The sequence below is a fragment of the Cheilinus undulatus genome, linkage group 20 (assembly GCF_018320785.1).
Source record: "Cheilinus undulatus linkage group 20, ASM1832078v1, whole genome shotgun sequence".
In the NCBI taxonomy this organism is placed as follows: domain Eukaryota; kingdom Metazoa; phylum Chordata; class Actinopteri; order Labriformes; family Labridae; genus Cheilinus; species Cheilinus undulatus.
Genome location: NC_054884.1, coordinates 26,665,780 through 26,677,865, shown reverse-complemented (window position 1 = coordinate 26,677,865; position 12,086 = coordinate 26,665,780). Strand labels below are relative to the sequence as shown.

Sequence of the window (12,086 nt, the reverse complement as noted above, 5' to 3'; positions counted from 1 at the left end):
AGCTAAACTCACCATTTCAGCACACGGTAGGTGAAAAGTCTTCCGGCACAAAAACAGCCATCACTTCAACGTTAAGTTGTTCCAGTACAGAGGATGGAGAAAAGGTGCAGCGGCTTCTGTTTATGATGCTAGAAAGAAGCATCCATTGATTTTTTTTCACCCTTTCAGGGGAAATTTACGAGGAAAAGGTTTTCGCTATGTGGATAAAGGCGAAGAGCGCATGCGCAGCTTACGGTCATCCTCGGATGCACTCTAATGAGCTTCAACAGCACCCAAAAAGAGTCGTCCAAATCTTACTAGACCATTAATTACCCGGTGTAGTAGAAATATAGCAAATGAATACAAATAATTATCTCATTATTGCATATTTTAAAGTGCAAATACCAGGTCATCATTTTAAAATGTAGAAAGCAATATTATTGTAGGAGTTTTGTATGTACGTAAACTGTGTAGGAATTAGTGGCCTAAATGTTTGGCTGTTTGATTTGATTCTTCTGTATGTGATATTTTACTGGCCTTACTGCATGAAACAGTGGCCTCTGTTACTTTTCTAAATATTCATCCTCCACCTATAGATAAGTCATACACACTAAGAGTTATATCTATGTTAAATAAAAGAGTAAAATTGTGCTTTAGGACATAGCAGGGGAGATTGGGGTCAATTGTACCAGTGTTATTAAACACCCCCAAAGATGTAAAAACATATCTACATCCGTATAAACAAAACCAAGAGTTAACTCATTAGTTAATTCATGACTCTATGAACCCAATTCCAAAAAGTTGTGGCAATGTGTAATATGTAAATAAAAACAGAATGCAATGGTTTGCAAATCTCATAAACCAATTTTGGGTTCAAAGTAAAACATAGACAACATATCAGATGACAAAACTTACTAGTTCATGAATAAATACTGGCTAGTTTGAATATGAGGACTTCGGCACACCTCAAAAAAGTAGGGACGAGGAAAGACTGGAAAAGTAAGATGTACTAATACAAAAAAGATAAAGGACTATGCAACTAATCATGTCAATTGGAAACAGGTCAGTAATATGGCAGGGTATAAAGGGAGCATTTTAGAGAAGCAGGGTCTATCAGAAGTGAAGATGGGCAGAGGTTCACAAATCTATGAAAACTGTCTAAAAATTGTGGAGCAGTTTCAGAAAAATTTTGTCAATATCAACTTGGAAGGACTTTGAATATCCTACCATCTACAGTACATAATATCCTCAAAAAGATTCAGAGAGGGGGCGCACAGATTGCCTAGCACTCTAAAGTGCTAACCATGTATGCAGGCGGCCTGGGTTTGAATCCAGCCTGTGGCCCTTTGCTGTATGTCTCTCCCACTCTCTCTCCCATTTCCAGCTCTATCAACTGTCCTCCTCTGTAGAATAAAGGCATGAAAAGCCCAAAAATATATCTTAAAAAAAAAAAAAAAAAAGATTCAGAGAATCAAGAAATCTTCATGTCCAAGAGACAAGACTGAAGGTCAGTTTTGGATGCTTGGGATTTTCAGTCCCTAAGGCGACACTGCATGTAAAACAGGCATGATTCTGTACTGGAAATCAATGCCCGGGCTCAGAAACACTTCCAGAAATCACTGTCTGTCAACACAGTTTATCATGCCATCCACAAATAAAAGTTAAAGCTGTATCATGCAAAGAATATGCCATATGTGAATGCAATCCAGAAATGCCTCCACCTTCTCTGGGCAGCAGCTCATTTAAAATGAACTGAGGTAAAATGGAAAACTGTTCTGTGGTCAGATGAATCAAATTTTAGAATTCTCTTTGGACCCGCATTTTTGGAAAGATGCCGTGTCCTGCAGCCTAAAGAAGAGAGGGACCATCCAGCTTGTTAATGGTGCACAGTTCAAAAACCAGCATCTCTAATGGTATGGGGTTGCATTAGTGCCTATGGCTTACACATCTGGGAAGGTACTATCAAAGCTGAAAAATATATAGAGGTTTTGGCCTTGCATATTTCAGGAAGACAGAGCATCTATCACAGCAGCATGGCTTCACAGTAGAAGAGCCCAGGTGCTGAACTGACCTGCCTTCAGTCCAGACCGTTCAACAACAAAAAACATTTGGCATTTCATAAAACAACAAATCGAGCAAAGATGACCGAGGACTGTTGAGCAGCAAGACTCACACATCAGACAAGAATGGGACAACATTCCAAACCCCAGCAACTGTTCTCCTTACTTTAGGACATTTACAGACTGTTGTTAGAAGAAGATGGGACTTTAGACAATGCTTAACATTGCCCTGTCCCTAATTTTTTGAGATGCATTGCTGCCATAAAATTAAGAATTAGCTTTTTTTTTTTCATAAAATGGTAGAACGTCTTAGTTTCAACATCTGATACAATGTGTATGTTCTATTGTGAATAAATTATGGGTTTATGAGATTTGCAAATCATTGCATTCTGGTTTTAATTTACCTATTACATAGTGCCCCAACTTTTTTGGAACTGGGGTTGTACATTATGTATCAATATTGGGAGAAAAACAGCAGAAATGTGATTCAAATTGCTTGATTTCAGATATGGGGGAAAATATGATGGATTTTAATTGTTGCAATTGGCCCCAAGTTGGGGGGCAAAATAAAAATAGCATCTTTAAGTTCACTGAATAACATAGACTTGTCTTTATTATTTCAAAATATTGTAATAACCCTATTAGAACATAGATGTTTCTTATAGTTGAATGCTGACACATGTTTTTTGGAGGAAATGTTGGAGTTAGAGAAAATGTGAAGTGTTACAATTAACCCCAGTGTCGCCTAATAAAACTTTTTTTTTATTTTACAGATAAAAAAGTATATAAAAGGTTTTAAACTCTGCCCTAACCATGTAAAATGCTAATGTATGGGATTTTCACTACTGCAGTCCACTGGTTGTCGATTCCTTTCATTTCAGACTCTTATAGACTACATTACACTTTGGGAAAGCCTAACAATTAGTGTTAGCCAAATAAGTGTAACAATTAATCCACAGGATGGAGAATGGGCTGCAGAAGCCCAAAGAACATGGTGCAAACAAAGAGTTTCCCCCTTGTAAACAAGCACCCAGGCGCCTCATTACCAACGGAATGGGTGATGAGCTGTCAGGTAACAAGTCTTGAGGACGCATGTCAATTTCCTTTAATGTTCTCAGCTACTTGTTAAACATGAAAGGGGATGGGTGAGCGCTGCGGCTAGGAGGTCCCAGCATCTGTGTTGTTGCTATTTGCATTCGTCTTTGCTGTTAATGCAAAGGGTGTTGGATGTGCATTCGTCTGGGACCTCCCGGCCACCGTAGGTGAGGGTATATAAGACACCCCTAATCTCCTAGAAGAGGAATTTGTCATTAACCCGTCCGGAAAATGCGCTCATTGGGACCTGTGGCTCTCGCGCTGCACGCATCACTGCTCGTGCTGGTGGCTCAGGAGGTCCAAAAAGGCAAAGATGGAGTTTATACGAGGTCGCTGCAGCGGTTTTCTCTCATGGATAGAGCAACTGGATACCATCTGCCTACCTACATGATGCATCTCTACAGGAACTTCAAGTCCAACTTTTCCAGGCCTTTGGATGCTATGGAGCAGGTCGCTGCGAGGGAAGCTGACACAGTGAAAAGTGTGGTAGCCAAAAGTAAGAACGACTTGATTTATTCCCAAAAATTCTGTGAGTGAGAATATAAGTGAGGAAAATAGTGGTTAGAAGCACAAAAAATTAGAGGAAGCTGTTATTAAGGTTTAGTGAAGTCAGATCAAGCCTCTGAAATGTTAGTGTTTTTTGTGTGAGGTGTTGTCCTGTCAAATCTGCGTGCCAGACGACCTCAGAAGCTCAGAATCCACATCCAGCTCAAGTATCTGAATAACCATGCTGGGATCAGCGTGTGAAAAGGCAGCTTCTCTGTCTAATTCTCAAAGCAAACCTCCTCTTTCTTAATTGGCTGATGTTGATTAGATACCTCGCCAGACATCCCCCTATACAAATCTCTTGTTAAGCCAAATCAACAACTTCCCTTAGTTCTTTCTTCACACTTGGCTTGATTAGATTAGAGCTCGGGATTTAATGGCACAAGCAGCCAACGAGAGGCCAGCCCTCCCTGCTGTTGGGTTTAATTCCACATCGCTGCTAGGTGTCAGAGTTATTACCTATTTGTTTGACTGAGGATATGCAGAAGCCAGGAGGACAAGCAGGGACGTGTTAAATGATTGGTTTCGGCCGTGCTGTTTTGGTTTGAGTGGATTAATAGTGCTCACGGTTTGCACTTTTGATCAACATGCTAAGCTAAATGGGCCCAGGCAGTGAACAATACAGAAGTGAAATGTTTAACATGCTTTAATCCTTCAGATTAATTTGAGCCACACCTGTTCTCTGAATCACAATGGTGCTCTTTGCAGATGTGGGTGCAGCACAGGCTTACCTACAGTGGAACAATGGATGGACTGTGTTGAAGAGGCCTAACAGGCATCTTTGAATTGCTCTTTATGTACAGGCATTGATCATGAAGTTGTAAAAGTTATCAAAGGGAGATTTTATTCTCTTTATATCTTACTTTGCAGAATGAGAGGTTGGATCGCAAGTAGCATAAATTTAGCAGACAATGCTAACATGTCAACCCTCTATAACATGATTTTGAATGATAAAAAAAACAGAAGATTATTCAGGGATGAAAAACAGTACAAAAAATATGATTATATACTCTGACAATTCACATTTGAAATAGTTGGAAGCAAATGTTTATGTTTCACATATATATCCCAACTGAAGTGGGCTCCTTAGAGCTTAAATATCAAAAAGTATAATTTTTTCCGCCCATCCATGTCTACACAGCTTATCCCCTTTGGGGCTGCAGGGAGAGATTTGAACCTTGGTTCAATTTCTTCCCCAGATGTGGGACTTATCTGACAGTTGCTTTACTGCCTGAGCAATGCAGAATTGTATAATTTTGAATTTTGTCATATCTACAGGAAATTTTGTGCCTTATGAATCATCACATAGATTCAAAAGACCCAAATGAATACTGCCTACAACAGTCTAAAACAGCATGGGCATGAAAATAAAGCTGCTATTTCAAGGTTTCATTTCTAATTTACAGTGTATTTTGCCATTTTGCTTTATGCCACCACAACTGGAAAAGCGCTCAGAGAGTGCAGACCTCCACCATTAGCCCTATCTCCCAATAGTACAGAATAGTACAGAAATTCCTGGATCCAGATGGACATGATCGCTTCCAAAATCTAATCAGTTCTTCCTATGCCATTTCTGATATTTCCTGAAAATTTCATCAAAATCTGTCCAGAACTTTTTGAGTCATGTTGCTAACAAACAAACTAACAAACCCCGCTGATCACATAACCTCCTTGGCAGAGGTAATTATCTTAAAAGTAAAATACCAGAGGTAGAAAGATAAGAATATTGTATTTGATTCAAAGTAAAGTTAATCTCAACTCAGCTTTATTTTCATAGCACCGGAAATAACGGGAAATAAAATAACGAGTGAACTAAAAAATAAGTTGATATATAAAATAAATAAAATTAATACAGTTGAAGACACTAGAATATGAAAAAGATGCAAAAATACACAAAACTGGTGACAGTAGGACCAAATAAAAACAAGATAACAGTAAATAATATTAAAATAAGCAGTTATATAACTCCATACTAAAAGCCAGCTTGCCATTTTATTATCCAGGGGCTATGAGTTTCAACATTTTGAGCTGATTAAAAATAAATATAAAAGTAAGATATATGACCTCTTAATCTATGCTAGTGATGGTAGAAAAATGACTTTACTTGTTCTTTATTGTGAGAAAACAACACATTTCACCTTTAGCTTCTTCAGCTTAGCTCTGCATAATCAGCATAGGTGTCCAAATACATACATAAAGTCATGCTGCCAATCATCAGTCTATATTACTCAAAGAACAGAAATTATGGCATGGAAATGTAAGGTAAAAATGATAAACAGTTAAAAGAATAAGAAAAACACATGATTGCTCTAGAGCATATTTTTTCAAGTGTTTTATTTTCAAATACAATGCCTTAATGATAACATAGAACTAAAATAATTAAAGAATTACATCAGCTCTCTCTACCATTAAATAAGGAGGAGTATTTCCTCTCTCTTTGGGCCTGAATTACATGTGGAGAAAATAAGTCACAAACAGTTTCACAAAAAAATGAGTCCACATGAGTTCATCCAATTCATGATCCAAAAAGCACCCCTCTCTAAGAGCCGCTTAATCAAATTTCCACCTCTGGGTTTACAAGTCACTCTTCACTGATTCATGGTTTTTCTCCTTGTAGTGCCATAGAATGGCATAAGTTATTTTCCAGTTTTTGGCCTTGTGAGAGGCTACAGTCACACTGCAGGCCAGATCTGATCTTTTTTTCTGGATGTTCACACTACAGTAGAATTTCAGAAGAACAGATATGGATCTGATTTAGTTCCACTTATGAAAGAGGCTTGAATCTGATATGGAAAGATCAGATTCAATGTGACTTGTGCTGTTCACGCTGTCAGAAAAAAAATCTGATACAAGTCACAAATGGAAAAAAAAAATAAGATCTGGGTCACTTCTAACTGCAGAGTGAAAATAGCCTTAGTTTGACCTACATGCAATTACATCCATTTAACCGTCATTTAGTCTGCTTTTTCTTGCTAGAATTAGAGATATTCTAAAGAGACTTGGCCAAAAGTAGCAGCGACACAGTTAATGAAATGATGATCAAACTTTTATGGAAGATTTTAAAGAGTAAGGTTGCGCCCCTTGCATACAGGTGGCCCAGGTTCAAGACTGACCTGTGACTCCTTTCCAGGATGGCATTCCTCTGCTCTCTCATCTCTGTTTCTGACTCTATCCACTATCCTGTCTCTTTAAATAAGGGCAGAAAAAGCCAAAGGGAGAGGGACTAAAATGATCCGCTAAAACATGTGTAGGATTTAAAACCACAGAGTAAACTAGTTTTGCCTACGAATGCGTCTACCACTTTTGTTAATATTTCTCTTCTCACTTTATCAGGTTTGACCTACAGACAGAAGCGTTGGTCTGCTACCTTTGACCTCCATGCCCTGCTGGCTGACAAACAGATCCAAGCAGCAGAGCTGAGAGTCAGACTTCCTCAGACCCAGAGTGCCTCCAACATCACCGTAGAGGTCTATCACCAGACGTGCCATAACCACAAGAGCTGCCAGGAGCAGCAGCTGGTGGGGCTGCTCTCTCAATCATCTCTGGTCTCTTCATCTCAGAGCTGGAAGGTGTTCAACATGACGAGACCTCTGTTGAGCTGGCTCGGGCAAAAATCAACAGCCAGGATCCGACACAAGAGAGTGTCGAGGAGAAGGAAAATGGAAACAAAGAGAGGCCCGTCACTCCCGGATCATTCTGTCTATGTGGCGAGTTCAAGAAGAGAGCAGGACGTGAGCGACCAGGCCTTGCTGGTCGTCTTCTCACTCACAGGCTCGGATGAAAACTCAAAGGTCAAAGCAAGCTTACTCCACACAGCTGAACAATCTAAGTTCTTGTCCCCTGCTGAAATCAAAAAGGCACGTAGGCCGAAGAGGCGCAGGAGTAAAAGGGGTCAGAAAGAACAAACAGCGAGAAGCCCGCAGGCATCCAAAAGAGGGAGTGAAAAATCTCTCTGTCGCAAGGTCGACCTGCATGTAGACTTTAATCAAATTGGATGGGGGTCTTGGATCATCTTTCCTAAAAGATATAACGCCTACCGCTGTGAAGGGTTCTGCCCTGGCCCCCTGGGAGAGGAGCTAAATCCAACAAACCACGCGTACATGCAAGTGAGTATAGCTCTATTTATCTAGCTATTCATCCATCCAGTTCTGTAGCAGGATTTGTCCTGTTTCAGGCCAACATATGGACCGTCGGTCATCCAAATATGGGAAAAATATAGTGCAAGTAAAACCTGGAGTTTTGGGAAAAGTAGAAAAAGTCTGAGGACCTTTCATGAAAAGTTGAAGTGTAGCATAGAAATGACTTTTTGAAATGTTGACTGCAGATTGACTTTACATGCAGAAACTAGAACAAGAATTGATGAGATATGTTCTTAAACCTCTGCAGACGCATACAGGTAGATGCTTGAGTGCTTCTTCTTCTTCTTTTGAATTTCCAGCAGACTAGCCAAGCCTAGCAGCCAAGGCGTATTCCACAGGTCCTTAGCACTGGTTAGTCAGCGCCTCAAATTCTAGCATACAATTCAGTCCGTGAACAACGTGAACTTTAGCAACATGAACTTTAGCAGTGTGAGCTTTAGCAATGTGGACTTTAGCAACGTTAGCTTTAGCAATGTGAACTTTAGCAATATGCGCTTTAGCAAATGTATTTAAAGCTGTCATAATTATGGAAATTACATTGATACGTAACTTATGTAGCTGCTATTTGAGCTAAGCTTAGCTACGTAGCTATGTATTGCCATTATCTACATAGCTTATGTAGTTAACAGAGTTACATAAGCTACGCTGGCTACATTAGAATGTTTTCATGGAGGACAGTTTTTTTCCTGTAAGCAGACTGTTTTCTTGGCTTTATTAAACATTTTGTAATCAGGTTTTGCAGACCATTTTTTTGGCTTTTAACTTTTGGTATCATAACTGTTACCTTAACCCTTGCCTTAACCCCAAATGGAAATTTAGTCTGATGTTATTTCAGATTTTTTGGCATGTATTTCCCTTCTGAGATACAGCTTCTCATATAAAAAGTTTGTGAGAGTGGCCGTCAGAAACGATTGATCTGCAGCCAGACTGTCTTTGGGGATTTTGGACACAGAATCTTTACATTTATAGGTTAAAACAAAAAGTGAATTGTAGCGTTAGGCTTAACCTAACATTTGAAATGCATGTAACCATGTAGATATGTTGGTTCAACCAAGATTGTGGGAAATTGAAATGCAATACTATAATAAGATTATAGTACTGAAGTCTGGTTGAATATTGATGCTAAAGATTGATTTTCTTGCATGTTTACACCTTAATCAGATCCAAACTAGACTAGATGCTCTGCACATGCTTTGCAAGGATATGTTCAACTTCTTGACTCAGAAGTCAAATTACATAAATACCAGACATAGCAAAGGTCATCTGTCATCTGCAACAATACGCATTTTATTTGTACTAAAAGTAAGAAATAAGCAGAGATGACAAGACAAGACAGAATGAATATAGTGTTCTTGTTTTATCCAATTAATCAGATTTTTTTCTTTATCATACAGTGATTAATTGTGGAATTATTTAATATGTAAATGTATTTTGTTTGTAAATATTTAATTCCATTTTTTTACACTGATTTGGCAGTAACGGATCTGTTCATGCCAATAAAACAAATTTAAACTGAAAAAATGAACAAGCTGAAAGGGATAAAGACCTTCACTAGACCAACAGACTTCTACCAACACATTCTTTTTTCTTGTTGCTTACATATGGAGACAGGGACAGCAGGCCATTCAAATATTTTATTAGAGCAATGACCACAGCTCATACCTGGTTGTTTTGCAGCTTGAATTCTCTCTTTAACTCCTCTGCTTTGTGTCTTTTTCTTCTTTCAGAGTTTGCTGAAACACTACCACCCTGACAGAGTGGCCTCTCCTTGCTGCGCCCCGACCAAAATGAGCCCATTAAGCATGCTGTACTATGAAAACGGGGAGATGCTGCTTCGACATCATGAAGACATGATTGTGGATGAGTGTGGCTGCCAGTAACAGCTACAACAGAAGCAACCGATTTTTGCAGAAAAAAAAACACTTAACTGGACTGAAAAAAGCTCTTTGATATTTGTCACTGTGCACTGTAAGATTGTAATGAATCTATGTGCAGAGATGACTTTGTAATTGGTAATGTGAGCTCTGATTTGTGAAGACATTATTTTTAATGTGCTGAAATATGGACTCTGTAACACATTTCCTTAAAGCTGCTGTCACAATATAATGAATAACTTTATCCAGCCCTACCAATTTCAGAAATGTAAATGATATATAGTTTTATATTCCTGCACTGCTTTTGTTGTACACTGTGACTGTAAATTAATGTATATTTAATGTATATAATAAAATTTTATTTATGTTAACCTTGATATGAATTTCTTTTATATCACTGGCCATATGACTTTCACAAATTTAATGGAGGGTTGTTTGCAGCTAGTGTTGACTTCCAGAAGGATTCAACTTGGTGAGTAGAGATGCACTCTGGAAGATTCTGGAGCTCTGCAGGATCCCAGGTGCATTCATCCAGTTGATGTCTGCCCTTTATTCTGGTACAGAGGGTGCTGTGAAGTGTGGGGGCTCCACCTCTGTCTTCTTCCCAGTTGATTGTGGGGTGAGGCAGGGATGTGTTATCGCCCCTATGCTCTCTAGTACCTGTATGGAATTGATAATGGGTGGGTAACAGGGGCGGTGAACTATGGAGTGTTGATGATGCTGTGATCCTTGTGGAGACTGTAGATGTCTTTGTGGGGAATCCTAGCTTGCTGAGTGAGGAGGCTGGAACTGTCAAATGTCTATATTGTCTATTGATCTGATGACTGTGAGACTGAGACTTGGACTAGTACAAGTAATAGGTTCCCTGAGCAAGACAGTGTGTTCCCTGTATCTGATCATGAGGATGAAAGTCAGTCTTTTGGCCCTTTTAGTCCTTCCAGTCTTACTATATTCTTGTGAGGCCTGGACCTTGACTGATGACCAGAGGCGCCGACTGGACTCCTCTGAGACATCTTCTCTTCTGCGCATCTTTGAATATCTTTAGCAAGACTGTGTGTCTAATGCTGATGTGATCAGGAGAGCAGGGATGGGAAGAGTCCGCTGCCTGATACGGGAACGGCAACTGGCACGCTTTCCCAGGCCTGATCCAGCTCACTGTATGCTGGGTGCCAAGGACCCGGTAGATGGTGGGAGCGACTGCGTGTGTCATGGAGGGGTCAGCTGGAAGGATACCTGGAGAGAAGAAACATGGTCCTGGCAGAGAACCGGAGGATGGACGGAGCAGTACAATACATGCAAAGTGCTGAACCATCATATGCTTCCATACCTAACCTGGCCTGACTGGCTATATCTCAGAATAGCATTACCATATGTTATTTTCACAGGCAGTTATCAGTTTTGAAAGCTTGCATTGTTTATGTTATGTCTATGTTATGAGTGTATCCTACTGTAAGTTCATTCACTATCAAATATTATCTGATTTAATGCTGGTATGAGGATCTTTTGTGTTGAGAGAGAGTTTCTTTCTGTATCAAACTTTTTTTTTTTTGGTAAAATTTAATTCATTCCTACAACCAAAATCTCTCAGGGCTGCCCTGGTGTTGTGTATATTGTCATACAACAAAGATTAAAAAAAAATATTCACAAATATTCCCTTGAACATATGGCTTATCTACACTCAGATAACTGGCACATAAATCTGGTACTGAACTGTGCGTTACAAAAAGAAAACACCAGAATAGTAGGAATTTTCCAGTTTTAGACTGTTTCAGTCATCCATAGTGGGTCATGGGCAAACTCCCCCTCACAGCAAACATGGCATTGTATGAGCTAGTAGAGGAAAATCCAGCAAATACTGTAAACTGACAGCTAGTTGTAACAATGGTAAACTATTCTTCTCAGGCCAGGGAACTCATTGTCCTTTAAAAATCCACTGACTAACCAGGAATTTGCTACTGCCATGACCATGGCAGCGTTCAAACTGGGAATAGTTGAACTGGACTCACAGGTAGGGCAGCATTTACCTTTCTTGGAACACTGCCGGTAAAATACTTATATAAGGGAAGTCTCAATGCGTACATTCAGATATTTAAAGTTTAAAAGCTGTAAAATGTTGGGATTTTGTTGCCTTTTGTCTTTCAAACGCCCAGGTCTGCGTGAAAAAATTAAGAAGTATTTAAAAAGCAGGTTTGAGTAGCATGTCCGAGGATGTGACATAATAAACGTTAACCGTTTTACCCATAGCTTTGCAAATAAATGTAGTAATATATTTATTACTATTACATTTGCTACTTTATGTGGGATGTTATCGTTTTCGGGTTACTTAATGAGTTGTTTCACTTTAAATTCATCGTCTGCGACTCTAAAGCGCAGCACTGACTCTGATAAAGTTG

The 12,086-nt window shown here is 39.3% G+C and overlaps 2 protein-coding genes across 2 annotated transcripts in view; one reads left to right on the top strand and one right to left on the bottom strand.

Annotated features, from left to right (window-relative positions):
- The window catches only part of pald1a (phosphatase domain containing paladin 1a), a 107,389-nt gene extending 107,199 nt beyond the window's left edge, over positions 1–190 (bottom strand). Inside the window, exon 1 of the mRNA XM_041815649.1 lies at positions 13–190. The gene's annotated coding sequence lies outside the window, so the exon portion shown is untranslated. The remainder of the gene's footprint in view (positions 1–12) is intronic.
- A 3,172-nt stretch (positions 191–3,362) lies between these two features.
- On the top strand, positions 3,363–10,000 carry ndr2 (nodal-related 2). The gene is made up of 3 exons (XM_041816192.1): positions 3,363–3,630; positions 7,014–7,786; positions 9,547–10,000. Exons 1-3 carry the CDS (start codon positions 3,366–3,368, stop codon positions 9,697–9,699), a joined length of 1,191 nt encoding a protein of 396 aa, XP_041672126.1. The 5' UTR covers positions 3,363–3,365; the 3' UTR covers positions 9,700–10,000.
- Positions 10,001–12,086: the final 2,086 nt, after the last annotated feature.

Excerpts from the sequence above, each read along its gene's own strand:
- ndr2 (XM_041816192.1), top strand. The coding sequence starts at position 3,366 with ATGCGCTCATTGGGACCTGTGGCTCTCGCGCTGCACGCATCACTGCTC. Across the intron at positions 3,631-7,013 it reads GAAAAGTGTGGTAGCCAAAA|GTTTGACCTACAGACAGAAG; the intron begins GTAAGAACGACT and ends TCACTTTATCAG. Across the intron at positions 7,787-9,546 it reads CAAACCACGCGTACATGCAA|AGTTTGCTGAAACACTACCA; the intron begins GTGAGTATAGCT and ends TTCTTCTTTCAG.